At 40.9% G+C, this 22,704-nt stretch overlaps 1 protein-coding gene across 2 annotated transcripts in view; it reads left to right on the plus strand.

Annotated features, from left to right (window-relative positions):
* Window positions 1-22,704, plus strand: part of SLC39A12 (solute carrier family 39 member 12) — an 82,196-nt gene that overhangs the window by 52,709 nt on the left and 6,783 nt on the right. For both annotated transcript variants that reach the window (XM_075553187.1, XM_075553188.1), the window contains 2 exons: window positions 6,203-6,361; window positions 9,248-9,435. In XM_075553187.1, the coding sequence (XP_075409302.1) occupies window positions 6,203-6,361; window positions 9,248-9,435 (347 nt within the window). The remainder of the gene's footprint in view (window positions 1-6,202; window positions 6,362-9,247; window positions 9,436-22,704) is intronic.

A 22,704-nucleotide genomic window follows, 5' to 3' on the forward strand; every position in this document is an offset into this window, starting at 1 on the left:
TGCCTGCCAGGTACACAAGTAAAGGTACAGTATTAGAGATGATTGTGTAATGAGTACATTAAATTACCAATGAATGCCCAACATTCTCTTCTATTGAATAAAACAAATTATCTTAAATATTATGTATAGTGTGTTCTTTGTGACTTACAGGCAAATATGCATTATTTGCTTAGTGGCTTGTTATATACCCATGAGCTGGTATTTATAATGGATACTCAGTGCTGATGGAAGAATAGACAACCAAAAATGGGCCACAATGTTTTCCAGCAGAGTATATATATTGGGCAAAAATCTTCCATTTGAATATAGGCAATTAATATCAAAACTACTTGTTGATCTGTGGAAACGAATATCTTATTCACATGCCTCAGCACTGTCAAATGTATTACTGCGAACTTTCCTTTTTCTTTCACAAAGAACAACTTTTATTTCAGGAAACTGAGAGGAGCAGCTGTTAGAATTATTAGACTGAGCAAATCCAGGCAATGCCAAAAAGAGCTCTCTGCAGCCAATGATCTGATATTTTTCTGTGCTTTCTGCGACACTGCGTGGAATCTGCCTGTTTTTCACACACACACACACACACACTAAAATGAATCACTAAGCCACATGGAGGACATGTTAGTCTTACAATGATATTACTATAAAGGTATAGTTTTAGAAGCAAAATGCTACTTATACCTGACGACGTTTCAGAATATCATAATGGTTTTTCATGACCCTTCTGATCAAATTACAGACGAGGGCAGTGTAACAATCAGGAAAAAAATGTCCTCAAAATACTTTTGTTTTTTGCATTTGTTAGTTATTCAATGTCATAATAGGTTTATGCCAATATCTAATGTTCATTTCGTTAAACAGAAATTCTTTCATCAAAAAATCACACACAGCCTGGCTCATTTTACTTATTTTGTTGTTGTTGAGAAGAAACACAGGAGATCATACACTGATCAACCGTTTCTACTTGTACAACTTAATTGCAGGGATGGAGTTCAACTCCTCTCATACATTAGCGTGTTTCTCTCCCACAACATAAGCTCACTGCCCACTCAGCTTCTTACCTAATCTACCAAATTGCTGCTGACTGTTTCATCCCATACAGTTCTTAAAAGAGCATCATGCGGACCATTTTTACCAGTTAAGCTAAATTATGATTTGGTTTTAAGAAGACTCTAGGGGAGACTTTGGTTCAAAGTTTAAAGATTTTAGGGGCATCATTTCAGAGGCTCATCTACCCTGTGTGGCTCAAAAAAATCCATATTTCTGTCTTCTATTCCCTACTTTTGATTAGTATTCTTGCTCCCCTTTCTCCCTCTGAACAGGATTCTATGAAAGCTTTGATCCAACTACTCAAGGTAACTGGGCACCATCCAGTTCTTCCCGTCTCTTGGGAAAGGAAGGAGACAGTTCCTGGAGGCAACCACCCATTCTATGAATTACCCTCCTAATCCTGACTCTCCTTCCTCTGTTGCTACGTGAGCAGAGGCCAACTGTTGAGCCGGGGCTCAGTGCTTGCAAGCGTTACTGACCTCAGTCATTATGCACATGATGCAAGGGACTAAGAAGCACTAAATATGCCATTAGATCATTGAATTGGTGTGCCACATGAAACCATGGCCCTAAACCTCCATGCCAAAGAACCAGATTCTGCGAGGCATTTGGCTGTATATCAAAGTAGCCTCTAAAGACATTCAGTAGTATTCCATTATATGCATCTACCACATTTTGTTAACCATTAAGATGCTAATGAGCACTTAGGTTGTTTCAACTTTTGGGCTTTTATGAAAAATAATACAATAAACACTGATGCGCACATCTCTGTTTGAGTCATTGCTTTACATTGTATTGAGTATATGAGAACTATAGCTACAGTTGAATTGCTGAATCTTTTTAAAAAAATTTATTAGGAACTCATACAACTCTTATCACAATCCATACATACATCAACTGTGTAAAGCACATCTGTTCATTCTTTACCCTCATCATTTTCAAAGCATTTGCTCTCCACTTAAGCCCTTTGCATCAGGTCCTCTTCCCACCCACCTCCTTCCCCGCTCTCCCCTCCCTCATGAGGCCTTGATAATTTATAAATTATGCTGAATCTGATGACAGCACTACTTTTAGGTCTTTCAAAGAACAGTCACACTGTCATATTTTGCATTCCCATGATCCATGGATAAGAGTTCCAGTTTTCATATTCTCTCCAACTTCTGTTATTGGCTTGAATCTTAACCATACTCAATCACTCACCGCTATCAAGTTCATTCTGACTCATAGCAACCCTATAGGCTAGGGTAGAACTGCCCCGCGGCTTTCCTAGACTGTAACTCTTTTTCTACGAACAGGTTTAGTGTCCTATAATCCACGTATCACACAATTCAATGGCTGGAATATATTTAATAGGGTTGTACAATCATAACCACAATCAATTTGGGAACATTTTATCTAGTGACTATCTCTGGAGATCTACCTAGTCTGGATTTTAATCATACCTTTTAAGCTCTGATAACAGTCCCTCTTTCAGATTTGCATTTTTTAATTTACATTCCTTCGATCACACAGGCTAGTATGCTTCTTCCATGTGGACTTGGTTGAAACCTCATTTAGATAACCGCTTATTTTGAGACGTGCCTTGGTGACCAGACGTCCTGCTTTTGGCGGGACAGTCCTGATTTTTAACAATTTGTCCCATGTCCCGCGATGTTTTTAAAAAGTCCCGATATTTGGAAAGAATGCACGACAACCTAGGGTATACAATTTTCGGCTGCCATGTGGCTATTTCGACAGGATATGAGTTTTATCAATGGTGTCCTGTTTCACCAATGTTAAAATCTGGTCCAGACACTGTTCTTTCTGGTAGCTGGTCACAGTCTAGTTTCCTCGCCACACTTTGCTTTAGCGCCTATATCTCTGGTGATCTCTTCATGGGAGTTTGTATCGAGCAGGCTATGCAATAGAACCAAATGTTCTGAGACTGGAGCTTTCTGAGCCCAAATAATATTTATATATCTGTAGTTTGTGCATGCATGTGGTTCACGTAAGGACATTACTGTCTTTTTATGACAGATAACATTATCAATAAACCTCCTAGGGAATAAGGTAAATCAATTGGTTGTCATTAGTTTAGCCAATGGTATAGAATTTAACTATAAACATCTGGTTTGCAGAAGGCTAGGGATGACTGTAGAAGACCTAAATCGATTTTCAGGGTCCCCACGTGGATTAAGCTTTAGTGAATTCCCTTTGACCATAGCCTTACTATCACACAGAACACATTGTAAAGTCGATTATGGCCCATGCAGTTAGGTTAAAAGACCATGTCTTATGGCTTGATTTCCCTTTTGATTCATTTTAAAGTTGCTTCACTTCCTAATGGGATGAGGTTTTTCTCTATTCACTATTGTTAGGGATTTTGATATTCTTTGGTTCTTGCTTCCTGTTTGTATTACACATGATTTCCGCATATGAAGCCATGGATGGGTGGATCTCTATAGGCAGCAACTGGATTGATAATTGGCTGGGGGTGTGACATCGGGGACATGGCAGGCATGAGAAGTCTACAACAGTGAGTACAAGAAGAAGATGTTCCCAAATTGATTGAGGTGATGATTGCACAAATCTTCTTAATGTAATTGAACTATTAAATTGTATCATGTGTTCACTATATCCCAATAAAAATATACTAAAAAATAAATGAATACACTTTATAAGAAAGAAAATCATGCAAAGCCCCAATATCAACAACAAACTAAAACACAGAAAAAACTCAATCCAAGTGAAAGCAGATGATAACAGAAACTAGAGCAAGTTGAAAATGGGCCAAAAGGGAAATCGAATGATAATATGATAAGTTTCAAACTAACGATATCTGCAATAATCCACTTTCCAATACATTTTACCTGAGAGCAAGACTGTTCACGTCTCTGGGCTGTGGGCTGAGAGAATTCTATGGAGAGCTAATGGTGTGGAGGCTTCACAGACGGATTGTGGGCTTTCATGTTCATCCATGGAAAGAGTGGCTGTGGCTTCAAACTGCCGACCTTACTGTGTAACCCACCATGTCACCAGGGCTCCTCCTACCTGGGGGTCAAAGGATACGTCATGATAGCTTTTATCTGCATCTCGCTTGTCGCCTATCATGTTGAGCCTCTCTTCATGTGTCTCTTGGCCACTTGAATGTCTCTTTTGTTAAAATGTCTCTTCGAGTTCTTTGCCTATTTACCTATGATTGGCTTATTTGTCTTCTTATTGTTAAATTGTCCAAGATATACATATAGACATACACATACATATATTATATATGTATCTCTAGCTTGTCTAGGTGTGTACATGTGTATGTATACAGGTAGCTGTATCAGATATATAGCTACATACATGTATATGCTGTATACATGTATATATCATATATGTTGTTTACATTTGTATATATAACATGTACTTTCTTATCAGAGATATGTTTTTAAAGTTATTCTCCTAGCTTATTTTGTGAAGTCTTCTGGTGAACAAAAGTTTTTAATTTCATGAAGTACTACTTAAACATTTTTATCTTTTGCTTTTTGTGCTTTTCTTTATTGGAGAATCCTTTGGTGAGATGTAGGCCTGGCCACATTGCACCTGCTTGCTCTGTAAGCACTGTGATGTTTTCATTTGTACATTTGAACTTGGTTTTGTGTTGGTGTGGTGTGAGGCAAGCAAGCTGTTTCTCTGTGAGTGAACGTTCAATTGCTTCCCAGCACCATTACTGGCAGGGACTCTTTTTCTCCCATCAAATGAACTAACTTAACACCCATATAAAAAACCAGCTAATCCTCGATGTGTAGGTTTATTTCTGAATTCTCAGTTCTATTCCATTCGTCAGTGTGTCTCCTACTATACTAATATCAGACTGTTTTGATTACTATCACGGTATGCGTAATATGTTTTAAAATCAGAAAGTCTTTTTACTTTTCTTCTCCTGCAACATTGCTTTAGCTAGTTGGAAACTTTTACTATTCCATATAAATTCAAAGATTGATTATTTCTATTTCTGTACAGAAGACTATGGGAATTTTGATTGCGATTGCATCGAACATGAGATTGATTTGTATCAATATCATGCTAACAATATCGGGTTTTCAAATCCACAAGCATGGACGATCTCTCCACATATCTAAGTCTTCTTTAATTTCTTCCAAAAGCTCCATAGTTTTCATTCTGTAAGCCCTCCATGTCCCTGGTTAGATCGATACCTATGTATTTTATTCTCTTAGATGTTGCTGCCAGTGGAATTGTTTTCCTCATTTCTCTTTCATATTTCTCATTGCTGGTGAATAGAAACTCAATTGATATTTGTTGACTTTGCACCCTGCAACTTTAAAAAATATATTTATTTGTTAATTATAAAGTTGGTTGTTGGCTTTTCATATATGCTTTCCTTCCTATTCCAGTCTTCTGTAGGGTTTTCATAAGAAATGCTGGTGGAATTTTATCAAATGATTTCTCTGCCTCCATAAAGATAATCTTTGTTCTATTGATGTCATGTATTGCCATGATTGGTTTTCAGATGCTGAACCATCAAAAAATTTTAACCTTAACCAAGCCATTATGAACTAAATGTTTAATTGAACTCTCCTAATTAAAGATATATTATGTAGTAAAATCCTACAAAATGGTAGTGTTTCTGTCTGTCCCAGTCCCCATTGGGGAATCGACAAGGCACTGACCAAGCCATGAACTCCACCTGGGGAGTGAAACACAATGAGCCCACAACCCAGACAGTACCCTGCAGTCAGGGGATGTGGGACAATCTCCTCTCAGAAGGAATTTTTTGATAAATCACACTCTATTTCATTGCATTCCATGGCAAGATTATTACTTTTTAATTCTTTTCAAAAGACACATGTGGAGAGATCTTCAGTGACGTTGGGGAATTGAAAACAAAAGCATTGTCCTTTTCTTCTCTTGTCATATCTGGATGAGGCGATGGGACAGTTCATGGCCATTCATAACTTGACTCATTGTTCACTGGCTCGGCGACTCCCATGCCAGCAGTTTGGGTATCACAGTGGCACCTCCAGTCCTGCCTTTTTTGGTGAGCCAAAACAAAGCAAGGTTATCTGATACAAAGCAGTTTAAAATACCGGTGGCGGCTGGCAACATTGGTTGCTGGGAGAACTCTATGAAATGTGTAGTGCTCTGATTGATTCTTCAATTGCTTCTTCAGGCACCACCATTAGCTTGCTAGCAATAATGATACTGGTTGGCGACAGCCTGCACAATTTCGCAGATGGCCTAATGATCGGAGCAGCTTTCTCATCTTCATCAGAGTCGGGAGTGACCACGACTGTTGCTATCTTGTGTCATGAAATCCCACATGAAATGGGTAAGTCTGACAAATGGAATTCCTTTTTGGCTTCCTGAGAAAGTCATGGTATCTTTGTAGCTCTTTCTCAAATATATAATTGAAAGGTGGAGTCTTCCCACTTATGGTTGATTTAAACCATAAGAGGAAGAGGAATGGGGAGGGAAAAAATTCCTGGACCCCATGGTTGGTACAATTCAATGGAACTCTTGCAATATTTTCCAGGGCCAAAAGTGACTCTTTTTTTTTTTTTTTTTTGGTGTCTTGGAGCATGCTATTCAGAGAAAGATCCTTTTTTTAAAAAAAAAAAGTTTGGCTAGACCTTTAAATTGTGCATATTAAGTGTGGGAAAAACATTAAGAAGGGAACTTTATCCATTAGGTCAGCAAACAGACCAATGAGATAAAATAACATTTAAATTAAAACCAAGCCATGGTTTCATCAACCTGATTTTCACAATGTGCTGAAAGCCAGGCATAAAATTGAAATGACAGGCCTATGGTAGCAGAGGCATATATGATTCTTTTTCTGGATAATCCTAATAACCCTGTAATTTAAACCCTGCCTCCAAGGAATTAAAGTAGGCTAGGATAGACAATTCTGAAACAGACCCAGAACAGGCTGGCCCAGGCACTTATAAGCCCTAGGGAGAGGTCTTTTAGCCTCTCTTTGTGCTTCTCCTTTGAGGTCTACGTTGCTTCTGGGATACCTCTGTATCCCCTCTCAGCCCCCAGTCTCATTCTCTGCTAGTCAGTGCTTATTGCTCAAAGTTCTTTGTCTCAGAATTAACTCATTCTTTGTAGAGCTGTTCATTCAAAACCCTTCTTGAACGCATTAAAATGGACTTGGTGTGGACTTATGTTCGTGCTGTTTGCTAATATAATACTATCCAGTGATCAGTTAAACACCACAGTGTAGCACAAAATCTGTGACAACCACACAGGTATTTCTGATCTGTCCAGAGGGTCGATTACGCAGTTAGAACAAGGAGGTGGCATCCTTGATTGCCTCCTTACTGGTTTGCAGTCTCTTTTCAGTGTTCAAAACTTTAAGAAATAGAGGCTCTGTGATTATGTAATAGGTCATTCTTCTTTGGGGGAAAGAAAGATATATAGAGAATAATAATTTTCTTCTACTCATCAAGACATTAAAACACTTTTCTTAAGGGAATATTATTTTTTATTTTAAAAATGTATTAATTGGAATTAATAGCTATTGCATGCCATTTCGTAGTTTGACCACGTCAAGCAGAGTTGGACAATCGCTACCACAGTTTCCAAACATTCTTTTCCTTCCTGCACACCTTGATGACATCATCTCCCCCTTACCCATCCCCCACCCCCACCACTGTACCTGAAACCCCTATTGTACTCTCTGCCCCTATAGTGTCATCAATCCTGAGTGTCATATCTCGAAACAGAAAAACAAATAACACAGCTTCTCAGGTGACCTCCAATGACATAAGACCTCTGAGATACATCCTAATCCGAACAAGCAAAAACAAAACAAAAATACAGAAAATATTGAAAGTCACATCAGGTCCAGCAAGCACCAGAGAGGGGGATCAACTGACAAAGTTTTAACCTTTCAAGTCAGATCCCTGCCTTTCATCTTCCATACTCAGCTCTCTGGTGCGGTTGGCTTAGTCACCACTTCCCTCCCATCCCTCAGCTGTGCAGAGAGGGAAGTCACCAGGGGCTTATTTACTGTGGGGTTCCCACATATGACCCTTGGCCTCCCACTGTCATCCACAGCCTTCTGAAAACCAGATTCTCACAATTTAGGCTCTGATCCTAATCCCTCCCTCGGTTTCAGATGATATGATTTACAATGCTTCATTGACTGATGATGGTGTGCTTCCTCCATGTGAAGTTAGTTGACCTCTCACTTAGATGGCTGCTTGCTTGGAGACAAGCCTTTAAGACCCCAGGCGCTATTTTATCTGATAGCCGGGCACCATCTAATTTCTTCGCCACATTTTGCTATAGCACCCGTATCTTCTGTGATCCCTTCCGGAGGGCCAGTATTGAGCAGGGCCATGATGGAAGACCTAGCTGTGGGAATCATCTTCTTCCAACCACTTTCTGCAATGATTTTAAAACCCTTGGTTGAAGTACGTGGTTCTCTTTCCCTCCCCATAGTGGTATCTACATCAATAAATAATAAAGCTCATAAAATGTTTACTGCCTCCTGATGTCACCAGGCAGATTTCCGGGGGTGGGGGAGGGGGTGGGGGGGAGATAGTTTTCAACCTTCAGGAAGCAAGAGTTTTTATTTGGCATTTATCTAAGTCGACAATGTCACAGACATCAGGAATCAGCATCTGCCACAGGTCTCTGAATATTTGCTAACCTCAGAAGCAGCATCTCAAAACCAAACTCACCGGCCCTGAGTCAATTCTGTGTCTTAGGGCTCTTTTAGGACAGAGTAAAACAGCACCTGTGGGTACTCGAGAATGTAAGTCTTTACAGGCTTGGCAAACCTCCTCTTTCTCCTGAGAAGCATCTGTCAAGCTGTTGGCCCTGCGACCAGCGTTTGGTCACTTCCCACATATAGTCACCACAAGAGCATCCGAGTAGACCTCACGCCCCATGGTTTCCACGGCTGGTTTTCAGAAAGAAACCATTGCATCTTTCTTCGAAGACACCTTTGGGTTGATTCAACCTCTGGTTAGTAGCAGTGTGAACTGCTCTCCCATCACAGTCACAAAGACAAAAGAAAAGAACACGTGAAATGTAACTTGATCATACTTGGCCACGAACCCAAGAGAAACAAGAGAACATTTTATTAACCAATCATTCAACTCTGTCTACGAAGTTGCTGAAATTTGAGCCAAACTGAGAGCGCATTACTTTATGACTGACATCACCGGTGAAACATTCATTTTATTTTCCCCTTGAATGGCAGGTGACTTTGCCGTGCTCTTGAACTCTGGGCTGTCCATTAAGATTGCCATCCTGATGAATCTGATAAGTGGTCTCACTGCCTTCATAGGGCTGTACACTGGCCTCTCAGTATCGACCGATCCATCTGTTCAAAACTGGATCTTAACAGTCACCGCTGGGATGTTCTTGTATTTATCCTTGGTGGAGATGGTAAGCTTTCCCGTTTGTCTGTTTCGTTTTTCTAAACATTGAAATGGTGCACCTGAGGTCAAGCGATAAAATAGAAGGATAGAGAGGGGAGAGGGAAGAAGAATATAGGTTACAGTATAAAAAGAATAAGCAAATATTCTATGTAATCTATGTGGGTAAGTTGTAAGTAGAATATACTTTTGGACATTAGCCTTTTTTATGTGAATTTAACTGGAATGGAGGTGACCTTTAGAATGGCCAAAAAGTGATCAATAGTGCAGTCTGTTCAGGTTTTACATGTCCATATGATACATATACTTCCATTTTAAATGATGCATTATGTTAAATGACGGGCTATTTTATTTATACAAGCAAAACCTTTTGATGGCGCTTCTCACTGAATTATATCCGTGTTCCACTCAGTCGACAAACTGATTCCATCTTGAAGTTTAATTGCCAAAGCACTATCCTGCTGTGTGAATTGACAGAGGTCATTAACTATAGCCCTGGGTCTCCAATGTCGTAGCGTGTATCTCTTTGAATGGTGATTTAACCCTACTTCTCACCTCCAATATGCACATGAAGGAATTGAATCTGGGAACTTCCAAGCTTTATGCATTTTGAAAATCTGATCACCACCATATATAACCAGTATTTTTTCTAAGATCACCATTTGTTGGACTCATCTATTATTTAAACACCACAAAGTGAATGCCCCAATGATGATTCTTGCTGGGATAAGGAAATAAGGAAATATTCTCTTGAACCAGCAAGAGAAATATTTGCACTCAAACCAATAGAAAACAAGTCCAAATGGCCGTCAACTATGTTATTACATGTATCACGATGCAGATTAAGTGAAATAAACCAATTTGAAAGGAATATGTAGAATAGACCCCTTGGGACTGATGGGTCATGTGGCTGAGGCCAACTATGGTATTGGAAGTTCACACACAAGCACTGTTTGCTCAGGATCAGGTCTGGGCACCAGTGCATATACAAGCAGAATTGCAGCAAGGGGCCTGTCAAAGGCCGCACCAGCACCTTTTGCAATCCCTGTGTTCACGCCTCTGACTTTCTGGCTGTTTTTCTGCATTCCTGTGACATTCAAGTGGATGACTTAAACACCATTTGTCCTGCCATGGTGGCGTACAAATGTTCTTTTAGAATATTTCTGATCCTCAGGGAAAAAAAATCTCTAATCTTGATAGTGAAAATAGTTTAAAAGTGGGGGGTATCACCCCCTGTTTCGTGTACCCCTTTTCCTAGGGCACAGCCAAGACTCCAGAGCCTTCTCGTTGGAGGAATTTGCGTTTTGAGCTTTTCCTGACTTCAAAACCAGACAGCCACTAATCCCTTAATGAAATGGGCTCCCCTTTGTTTAAAATGTCTGTGTCTCAAGCCTTGGATTCACTGCTGAGCCTCCCGATTGTCAGCTTTGGGTTCAGATTTCTCTCTGTCCTCTGGGTCAGTCTGGGACAGTTCTCCGTGTTCTTTGGCAGTGTCCAAGGTCGTCTGGTTTTGCTTTATTCCAAATCTCGCTTCAAGTATGATGACTCTGTATGCATGTGGTCAATCATCTTGTGTCTCTTTTCCCAAGATGAATCTGGGAAGGTTATCAGGAACCATTTATCACAGAGAGCTCTACAGTAAAGGGCTCATTTTCCCCTCCATATTTCTCCTCCGGGTCTCGTAAGAAGCAGTATGGCTAACATCCTATGCAAGTCCATAAGCATACATTTGACCAGATGGCTGATGACCATTGCCTAAGGGCAAACCAATATCCTGATGAAAAGGCAGGAAAGAACATACTCGGAGTTTCCGGAGACTCTTTCTATAATCCAGCTTGCTTGCTCTCAGGGCCTTTGAGTGATTTCTAAACCCAGACAGCTCTTTCACACAGCAGCAAGTTCACCCCTTGCCGGGCCTTGGAAGTGTGCCAGAGAACAGTCTTTTTTTGGCCATTGAAAGGGGTAAAAAAGCAAGGTTTCACGGCTGTAAAACAGCAAAGGAAATAAAGGACAGCCACCAGGAGAATTCCTACATTGACTGACTCCTTGCTAAATCCTGGAAATGGAACAGGCACCTTCTGACTGAGCTAATGTGAAAAGACCAGCTAGGTATTTGCTTTGTTTCAAAGAAATTGGGTTGTCTCAATTTCACACTCCTCAAAGAAAAGAGAACTGGGAACAGCCATGGAGGCATTCACAGTGAGATCAACCAGGAACAATCCTCTGGAGGGAAGCTGCCAGCATCAATTCTCCAACAGGGTCAATTTATCCAGCATCAATTTATCCAAGCATTGGAATTCCCACTTACACTCAATCAGTTCGAAAGGCAGTAGAGGATGAATGCAGCTCTGTGTGGCCAGAGGAAATGAATTCTGTTAGAGAGATCAGCGTCCATTGTCACTATTTCTGGTGTCAAAAACAGGAATGCAAAAACAAACCGAAGAGATCATTGCCCTCAAGTCGATGCTGACTTATAGTGACACTATAGGACAGGGAGAAGTACTCCTGTGAGTTTCTGAGACGGTAACTCTTCCTGGAATAGAAAGCCTGTCTTTCTCCCCAAGAGTGTCTAGTGATTTCAATTGCTGGCTTTCTGCGCCATCACCACCCTACCAGGGATCCTAGTCAAAAATATATGACCCATGAGGAAGTCATTGGTCTTGAGGTGTCTATCATGAGCTTTCTTTCTGGAGCTGCCTCCGTCACCAAAGTCTGTTTTCCAACAATTGATCCCTCTTCTTTGTTCCAGCTTTCAAATTCCAATCACCAAAAAATATCCATGCATTTTTATGAGGTGTTTGATCAATTTCAGACTGCAGCAGTCGGTGGGAATGTTCTGTTCTTCTTTGGCATTAGAGATTGGTGGGAAATTTTGAATAAGCATATCAAAGAAATCTCCACAGGCTCTTGTCTTAGCTTTTTACTGCTGTGATAACCGAACGATGGTTCTATTAATGATCTTCTATGTTGGCTTATAAATATTATCCTACCACTGACAGCATGAAATAGTCTTTTAATGATGAATATGAAGCCATTCCTCTTCAACTGGCCATTCTTAGCATGTATGATTGGTTCGAGATAACTAATATCAGTCCGTTTGAGCTCACTAATGACTAGGATACATTTTATGTGCTCCACTTCCTTTTTTGACTACTCCAACTTATCCTTCATCATATTTTGTATATTTCTCATTCTCATTATTAGTGGATGTTTGTGGTTGTTTCTTTTCATTTTGAATCATTCCATGTCAGCATATGAAGGTCACAAAAGCTTTATGTTACTCGCCTCATTAACATTGATTGAACTTTGATGGGAAAGCTCTTCCCCAGTTGTATTTTGAATGCCATTAAAAATTACCTTTGCCACCTGGTTGATTTTTACTCATGTTTCCCAATATACTATATAGCAGAGCTGCTCAGTGGGGTTTGTAAAGAACCAATACAGTGCTATTAAGTAAACAACCCACTGGAGACATATCCAGTGACATTCAAGCCAAAAGACCTACTGTCACCGAGTCAATTCTGACCCATACAGACCCTGTATGGAAGAGTTTAACTGCCCCACTGGGTTTCCAAGATGTTAAATCTTTGCAGGAGTAGATAGCTTCAATTTACTCCTGCTAAGTGACAGGTGGGTGTGAGTTCAACAGAGTTCAGTCAGCACTTTAATCACTGAGTCACCAGGGTTCCTTACAGAAGCTGAATCCCTGCTGCCTTCTATTTGTAGTGAGTTTAAAGACCAAAGCAAGCAAAAGGAGTTTGTGGGATCAGTGATGGCATGCTGGTGACCTGTAAATGTGTCTTTAATGCATACATTTTTTATTCATGGTCACTATGAATCAGATTTCTCAAGCTAAATGGTGCTGTGTTGTTGTTGAGGGAGCTGGGGAAACTCAGGGGAGGAGCTGTGGTTAATGTAAATGAACATCATGCAAATTAAAAAAATAAGAATAAGCACATCAAAGAAATCTCTATAGAAGTGGTTCTCAATCTTCCTAATGCCGCCACCCTTTAATACAGTTGTTCATGTTGCGGTGACCCCCCAGCCATAAAATTATTTTGGTCGCTACTTCATCACTGTCGTTTTGCTACTGTTATGAATGGGGCGACCCCTGTGAACGGGTTGATTGCCACCTTAAAAGGGGTCACGACCCACCAGTTGAGAACCGCTGCTCTATAGGCTCTTGTCTTCGCTATTTACTTTTGCTACAACAGAAACACCACACGGAGATGACTGACATACAAGCTTTTTCTTTCACAATTTAGAAGAATCAAAACATGAACTCAAGGTGCCAGTGCCAGGCAAAGGATTTTTCTATGTATCAGCACTGAGTGTGTGTGCGTGTGTGTGTGTGTGTGTGTGTGTGTGTGTTTGGGGGGGGGCTTGTTCTTGTCTTCTTTCAAATAAAGTGAATTGGTTGCACTGCTCAGTGCTTTGCCCACTGGAAGGCTTTCCCTTCACCACTTTCCTTCAGGGAGGTCCCAGGCTGCAATGGTCCGCATGCGAATGCCACCTGCATCCTGTGCAGAATGATGTAGAAACCAAGCACAGCGTTTTCTCTTGCTCAGTCAACTGATCATAAAGAACAAGGCTAACAAGGCTATGGGTACAGCCTGGGGTCGAAAAGGTAAGATGACAAGAATGAAGACCATGGGCCTAGGGCCACTTCCTTGTGCAACTTACCTGTGCCTTCAAGTTAGAGAGCCCTCAGTGCAGGGTGTCTGGGTCGAAACGACATGCTCAGACCTCAGCCCTTCTTTCTTGGTGATACTGGATCCCTCCTTCTCTGCAAGCTCCTCTCTCCTTTACAAAGAGGAAGTGAGACATTTGAACTCTGCTTCTGGTGAAGAATATGGAAAATACCAGATCGGCCAAACAGCAAAGAAATGTGTCTTAGAAGAAGAGCCAGAATGCTCCTTAAAGGCAAGGATGATGAGACTTTGTCTTATGTACTTTGGACATGTTATTAGGAGAGATCAATACCTGGAGTATGAAACATCATACTTGGTAAAATAGAGGGGCCATGAAAACCAGGAAGGCCCTCGGCCACGTGGCTGACACAGTGGCTGCAATGATGGGCTCAACCATAAGGACAATTGTGAGGTTGGTGCAAGGTTGGTCGGTGTATGTTCTGTTGTCCATCAGGTTGCTAGGAGTCGGAACAGATTCAACAGCACGTAACAACACAAGAGAAGAGGTGTTATAGGGCACACCCCAGGACAATTCCTGCAGTGACAGATCAGGGTTGTGACCCAAGGAAGGGCACTGCATCCCACCTAATCCTCTTACAACGAATTGGTCAATCAGCAGATTACAAATGGTTTGTTGTTGTTGTTGTTGTTGTTGGTGGTGGTGGTGGTGGTGGTGGTGGTGGATTACATCATTACATAATTTCCAGATTACATTGTTATGTAACTGGAAAACCACTGTCAACCATAGCCCAATCAAGTTGGCATACATTTTGGGGGGAAGAATGCAAGCTAACCCATGACATCTCTCAAAATTAAAAAGAATGAGTCTTTGTAAATTATTCATCTGGGCTCTATGGCAGACGGAAAAAGCACAGAGAAAGCTCTGCTTGACACCATCCATGTGTGATGTCACATTCACAAGAGAATCTTTGCTCATATTTTCATGAAGTCTGTGGCAGAGAATGCCAAATGCAGGCTGGCTTTCTCACGAAGGCCCTCATACGTTGTTCACAAAATCAGTGTGGCTTAAGTTGATGGAATGTAAAAGCTGATCACTGCTAGGAAGATACAGCACCTGAATAACTCCACATTCTCATTTATCTAGAAAAAACCTGGAGCATCAGATGATTATTCGGAGTGAGGAACCTCATAACCACTTATCTGGTGGGTGGGGGACTGCTGTCTTGGGCTGGTTCTCTAGAGAAGCAAAGCCAATGGCCATCAAATTGATTCCAACTGATAGCTACCCTATGTAGGGGTTCTCAAGCTGTACGTCTTCATGGGAACAAAGAGCCTCTTCTTTCTCGCAAGGAGTGATCAGTCTCGCAAGGAGTGATCGGTGGGTCTGAACCAACGTTCAGGTAGAAGTCCAGGGCTTACCCGACAGCACCACCAGAACTCCTCGTGTCTGTATCTATAGAAGTTAATATCAAGACAAAAGGTAGCACATTTATAGAAGCAGGCAAATTTCACTCCTGTGGATTAAATGTTAGGGTGGAAGCTTCTCCTGACTCACATAGTTGCAGGGACTAATGAATACAAAACCACGAGGATGATAGGCTTGTGGTTGGAGAGGTGAATCAATCCAATGTTGGCACATCAGGATTATGGCTGCAGAAGCGAATGAATTCAAAATTGGCAGGTGTGCTAGGCTGGGTTTTCTAGAGAAGAAAAACGTGTGGGTGTAAACATACACACCTGTTTTAATGAGGTTAGAGAAGTGAATAAGTTCAGTGCAGTTCAAATGTGTGAGTCAGATGTTCAGCTGGAGGGTTTTCTTGGCTCATGTAGCTGCCTGAGTTGATGAACCAGGAAGCAGGAAGATGAAAGAAGATCATGGTTGGTGATGCAGACATGAACAAATCCAAGATCAACAGGTCAGATGGCAGGCTTTAATGGCTTCCAGGGTCAACAGACAATATGGTGGACAGTTAGCATACATTCGAAGAACCAGAGCTCATTGAGCCAGATGCAGAATATAATGAAGAAAAAGCATAGCATCCCTCCACAGCAGCGGCGTATATATCAAGTAGACCACACTCCTATAGAAGCTATGGCCTGAGTTAGGGGTTGTGCTCCACCCGAATGTTCCCACGCTGCTTGTCTGTTCATAAAGATCCCATTCCCCAGTCAGATCACATCATGCTTCAACTGCCAGCCTCCTGAGAATCCTGCACCAGCGAGTTGACACAAAATCTATTACAACAGGTAAGATGGCAGGATTCTGATGACGCCCAGAATTAAGAGACAATATGGATGGCGGCAGAAAAGTGGGTGAAATGAGACAGCAGTCGGTGTAAGAAAGGAAAAAAAAAAAGAAGAATTTATAAAATACCAAGGTGGGCAGGAGGGAGGGAAGGGGAGAGAGGGGGCAAAATGAGGAACTTGATGCCAGGGGCTCAGGTAGAAAGAAGATATTTTGAAAAAGATGTACAAATGTGTTTGACAGAATGGAAATATGTATGGATTGTGATAAGAGCCTTTAATAAAATAAACACTATGGAAGACTCAAGCATTTCCAGTCACTGTTTACATTGGAAGCAGGCCGCACCCAAGGAAACGTACTTCCGGTTAATTGGCTGCTCACAGCTGATATGCTTGATGCCATCTAGTCAGTTCTGACTCATAGTGACCTTTTGTACAATAGAACAAAACACTACTTGGTCCAACATCATCCTCATAATTGTTATGTTCCAGCCACTGTATCAATCCACCTGGTGGAGAATCTTCCTCTTGCTTGCTGCCCTTCCGTGTGGGTTTTTGCTTCTGTATGACAGGATGTTGAAGTCATGTATTAGGGCCTCCATGTTTGTTCGTATTTGTTCATTGATGATCTTTACAGTTGTAGTTTGCAGTTGACATTTAGGTGTTTAATCCATCTTGTGTTCATTTTTGCACATGGAGTGAGGTATGGGCCCTGCATCACTATTCTGCAAATGGAAATCCACGTTGGCTAGTACCATTTGTGGAAAAGACTCTCTTCATGGGCGTCCTGTGTCAGAAATCATTTGTCTATATGTGGATGGATTTACTTTTGGGTTCTTTGTTCCACTCCATTAGTCTATCTCTCCTTGGACCTGTACCAGGCTGTTTTGGCTACTAAGGCTCTGTAGTAGATTTTGATGTTAGGAAGTGATAGGCTTCCTACTTTCTTCTTCTTCTTGAATAGCGCTTTGCTTGTCCTTGACCAATGTCTTCTTTTGTTATGGGTCCTCAGATGTTTTCTACATCCATCTCTGTTAGTTTAAGTCAATGAACAAGATTCAGGACCAGGCTCAGCATAAAGCAGGCAAGTTTTCCCACAACATCTACTTATAATGGAAGCAGGGCACACTCAAGGCGACCTCATCATGGGAGACTTCTGATCTTAAATGCCAACCTACTGAGAATCTTGACCCAGCCTAGTTAGCAATAACAAGCATAGCTATCACAGTAGCTTCATGGCACTCTCAGGTAAGCATTGGACTGCCAACTTCAAGGTCAGTGGTTCAATATCACAAGCCACCCTGAGTAAGAAATATGAAGCTACGTCATCACTGTCATTTTGCTACTGTTATGAGTTCGGCAACCCCTGTGAAAGGGTCATTCGACCCCCAAAGGGGTCGTGACCCACAGGTTGAGAACTGCTGTAGAGGGTCACTATGGCTTGGAATCAATTCAGTGACAGTGGAGTTGGGTCTGAGTTGAACGCCTATGCACCCTGGTAGTGCAGTGATTAAGTGCTTGGCTGCTGACTAAAACACTGATGGTTCAAACCCACCAGCCCCTCTGTGGGAGAAAAGGCTTGCTGGTCTGCCCCCTCAAGGATACCAGCCTACAAGGCCAGGTGGGGCAGTTCTCCTCTTCGCTACACGGTCCATTTGAGTCGTCAGCCACTCACCAGCACCCAAGGACAACCTAACTTGTAAAGAAATGAATGGCTCAGCTCCGTAAAGGACTTGCCTTCGTTTTCAACAGTGACTGCTGTGGTGTTTTGTTACGTGTAATCAAGTTGGTCTGACTCACAGTGACTCTGTACAGCAAAACAAAACACCGCCCAGTCCAACGCCATTGTCTTCATCGTTCTGATAGTTGAGTCCTCACAGTAGCCACGGTTCGATCCATATTGTCGAAGGTATTCTCCCTGTTCACTGCCCCCTCTACTTTCTTCAGCACGATGTCCTTTACCAGGGATTGGTCTCTCCTGATAACCTGTCCAAATCATGTTAGAAGAAATCTTGTCATCGCTGTTCCTGTCAATCATTCTGGCTGTACTTTTTCCAACACAGATTTGGTTTGGGTTTTTTTGGGTTTTTTTTGGCAATCCGTGGCACTTTCAATATTTTTGGCCAGCACCACCACAATTCAACAGCATCCGTTCTTCTTTGGTCTTCTTTATTCAATGGCCAACTTTCACATACATTTTCAACAAGTGAAAATAACATGGCATGGCTCAGACACACCTCAGCCCTTAAAATAATATTCTTGTTTTTCAATACTTTCAAGAAGTCTTGTGCAGCAGATTTACCCAATGGAATATACCTTTTGATCTCTTACGTGCTTCTTCCGTGAGCCTTGATTGTGGATCCGAGAAAGATGAAATCTTGGACAACTTTAATCTTTTCTTCATTGATCATTATGTCACCGATTGGTACTTCTATTTACATGATGTTGCCTATTTTTCATGATGTTCTGCTGCTATTTATAAGGATTTCCGTGGCCAATTCCTCAGAAGTGGGCAGCCTATTTGGTCTTCATAGTCTGTTGTGAGTCTGGAAGTGCTACTGAAACTTGTTCACTTTGGGTGGACCTATTGGCATTGCAAACACCAGCGACATGGTGTCCAGCATTATAGCAAGGCACACACCACCACAGTAGTTTGTCAAACTAGGAGATCTCATTATATTAGACCTCATCCTGCAGAATTACTAGCTCTTTACTGCCAAATTAGAGAGAATTTGGTTCCAGTCAAATCGACACAAACTTTAACTATCTCAGTTGCCAAGAGACCAAGAGTGATGTCTTTTCTGGTGGAGCATCCAAACAACCAGTAAACTGCCAAGCCAGTGGATGCGTGGGAGGAACAGTAAACAAAGGCCATTCCATCTTTGGTTTTGTTTTCAGGTTTCACAAATGCCAATCTTCCAAATTTACCAAGTTTTCTAAATAGTGTGTTATCATGTGTGACTTTTACAGTAAAAATTTTTGGAGACAGTATGTGGATAAATGATTATACAGATTTTTGTAAACAGTAAATAAACCTTAGGTGCTTGGGGTTTTGCTTTAGGGGGTATTTTGGGTAATGATTTGTGTGACAGAGCAAATTGATTATCCATTCAACAATTCATACAGGATTCATTTCATTATATTAATGGCAATCTGCACCAGAGAACCACACTGTGAGCACTTTCTTCCTTTGTTTCCCATTTTCATCCAGCCTTCTTTCTGACTCCTTCCTACTTTCTGAGCATTATCCCTAACTAGACAGTGCCCTTTCAGTCTCCTCTGATGGGCTTTTCTACGGTCTGTGCATTCCCTTGGGGGAACCCAGTGGTTATTCCCAAGAGAAACCCTAGAACATTGTCTTTGTGGTATGCGATGCCAATTGAACTTGATCCTTCCCATCTCCCAAGGTCCTAAGCCACCAGGTCCAATGAGTCATTCCTTAAAGGTGTTTAGTTAAAACTAAAGAAATTTTTATAACTTTTCCTTTTGTATGCTCGACTATATTCATGGATACAGTTGCAGAACCCACATTGGTTTAAAAAAAAAAACATCCACTGTTAACCTAATATGTATTAGTGGCTATCGCCCCTTTGGCCTTTCCCCATCAGTTAAGCGTAAGTAAAGTAATTATCTGTGTGTCTACTGATATATTATTGTTATAACTGCTACTGCAGACTTGTATGGAATAGTATTTATAGTTGTTGCCTTTACTTTCTGTGTTAACTCTATTTGATTTTTCCTTCTCCCAAGTTAATATGTATCTACTCTCTAGCTTAATGTTTTTCTCTATCTTCCCCTCCCACCCCTGCAACCTTCAAAGTATATTTCTTCCTGGGTATAAACCTTTTCTTGACTTCTCATAGCCGTGGTCTCGTGATATCTGCCTTTTTGGAAGTGACTTCACTCAGCATAATCTCTTCCAGGTTCACCCATGTTATAAGGTATTTCACAGATTCCTTATTATTATTTAATATACATAGTACTCCAGCATGTGTACAGAAAATCATTTGTTTATCCATTAATTCGTGGGCATTTACTTTATACCCTTTTTTGGGGGGGGGGGTGGCTAATGTGACTCATGCTGTGATGAACGAGGGCATGCATGTAACGGTTTGTGTCAAGAACCTTTTTTCTTGAAGTGCTATAGCAGATGCCATGAAGACCCATAGTAACTTATCTATTTAACACTAAGATCCCTACATAGTTCTTTTAAATAATCCTTTAGGTAATTTATTAGTGAATAATTACTAAGTGTTTCTGAAAAAAAAAAAGAACAGATGAAAATTAATTAAATGGCTGTTAAAGGCTCTTCTAAATAGATGGATAGGGAGACGTTTTAACCATTAACTAATGTCTTTTTCTCCAAGTGTAATAATAAAGAGATATTTTGGTGGCTCTTCAAAGCAATAATCAACAGTTGAAAAAAATCATCTTGGTATATCATTGGCATACGATGGGTGAGAATACATGGACTGAGATCTTTCTGTCCTGTGTTTGAAAGCAGACTCCCCATTAGCATGGTCTGGTTTGAGCTTCAACACTAAGCACTCCAGCCACTCAAACTATCAAACGTTTTTCTTTCTTTTTGTTTGTTTTGTTTTTAATTTTTAAGCAATACGAATGTATGTGTGGGAGAGAGATAATATCATGAGACAGATGGCAATATCATAGAGAGACATATCACAATGACTTTTCTCCAGGCAGCCTTGCAGCTCCTACAAAGATAAGGGTGTTCCTTTAATTTATCCAGAGGATTAGGTTATTTCATCTAATTTTTAAATACAAAGTTTGCACCTGCAAACAGATGCTTATAAATTGGAAAATCAAAATGTGCATGGCATCAACAAATTTCCACTTTTTTCTTAGATCTGTACCCTCTGGCAAGGACACAGGACATCTGCAAATGTGACCATGGGATGTGTGCCCTCTGGTAGATTAAACTTGACCTATAAATCTTCCCAACTACATCCCTTAGTTTTCTTCCTTGTTCAATGAGAATAAGGGAAGTATTTCTATACAATCAGAGAAATTTTTATTAACCAAAATTATCAAAATGTGAAACTATCATTTTCCAACATAGCTTCATCCAGGACTATTCTTTTCTGAATGGGGGCGTATCCATTTCCCTAACTCTCTTCTGAGAATTCTGTGCCATTCAATTTACACCCGCAATTTTGACAGTCTAGAGCACTGATTCTCAACCTTCCTAATGCTATGACCCTTTAATACAGTTGCTCATGTGGTGGTGACACCCCAACCATAAAATTATTTTTGGAGCTTACTTCATAACTGTAATTTTGCTGCTGTTAGGAAATGTAATGTAAATACCTGATATGCAGGATGTATTTTCATTGTTACAAGTTGAACATAATTAAAGCATAGTGATTCATCACAAAACAATATGTAATTGTGTATTGTGAAATATTTATTTCTAATGACAAATAATGAAATTTTGTCTTGAAGCATGGTGTACCATGGGTAATGGTCTTCATGCTGGGCACTCGTATATGGGCGTATCTGCATGTGGGCGGTCCTGCCTAGAGACGGATAGAGGAGCAGTATTTTCCTGTGGTCTTAGATGACCCCTGTGAAAGCGACATTCGACCCCCCCAAAGGGGTCACAACCCACAGATTGAGAACCTCTGGCCTAGAGGGACACAAATTGTGCTCCCTTTTGATATTCTTTTTGGAATATTCTCTTTGGGGAACAAAAAGAAGTCGAGGGCAGATCAGGATTCTAGAGTGGATGGTGGAAGTTTTCCCAATTAAATTCTCATGAGGTAGACTTTGCCACCCTGAAATACATTGTCATGATGGGGGAAAATCCTTGTTATAACTGTCCTCCACTTTTCTCACCAATACAATTTTCAATGTTAAAAAATTTCTTCCCTCAAAGCCTCTATGCTTATCCTGTATCCTTTGTGAAAAGTTTTCAAAATTATCCTTTTGGAATTGTGGTAGTTACATAATCTGTTGTCAATTGGAGAGGATTAAAAATGAAGGGCTGGAGGTTAGCCTGTCAATCAGGTTGCAGCTTGATGAACTCAGTTGGAGCCACCAAGGAGATAACTAGCTCACTGGAGGCAGGAGACAGATTGACTCCTTGTGAGACATGCTTGATGACAAGTCCCATGGGGCTACGCTAGAGTCATGGAGCTGAAGGAACCACATGGAGACCCCTACCAGCATTGGGATGCTTCTACTGTTACTTTATCCACAAGACTTTCCACCCACTGGACTGTGATCATCCTGCACTCAGCATCATTGCATGTGTTGTGTGAGTCTGAAGAGGAATTTATAGATTGTTATTGGACATATGGGCTAATATCAGACTTGATATGGACTGGGATGGGATGTTTTCTCTATGAATTTGTTTCTCTAGT

Source organism: Tenrec ecaudatus, chromosome 6 (assembly GCF_050624435.1).
Source record: "Tenrec ecaudatus isolate mTenEca1 chromosome 6, mTenEca1.hap1, whole genome shotgun sequence".
In the NCBI taxonomy this organism is placed as follows: domain Eukaryota; kingdom Metazoa; phylum Chordata; class Mammalia; order Afrosoricida; family Tenrecidae; genus Tenrec; species Tenrec ecaudatus.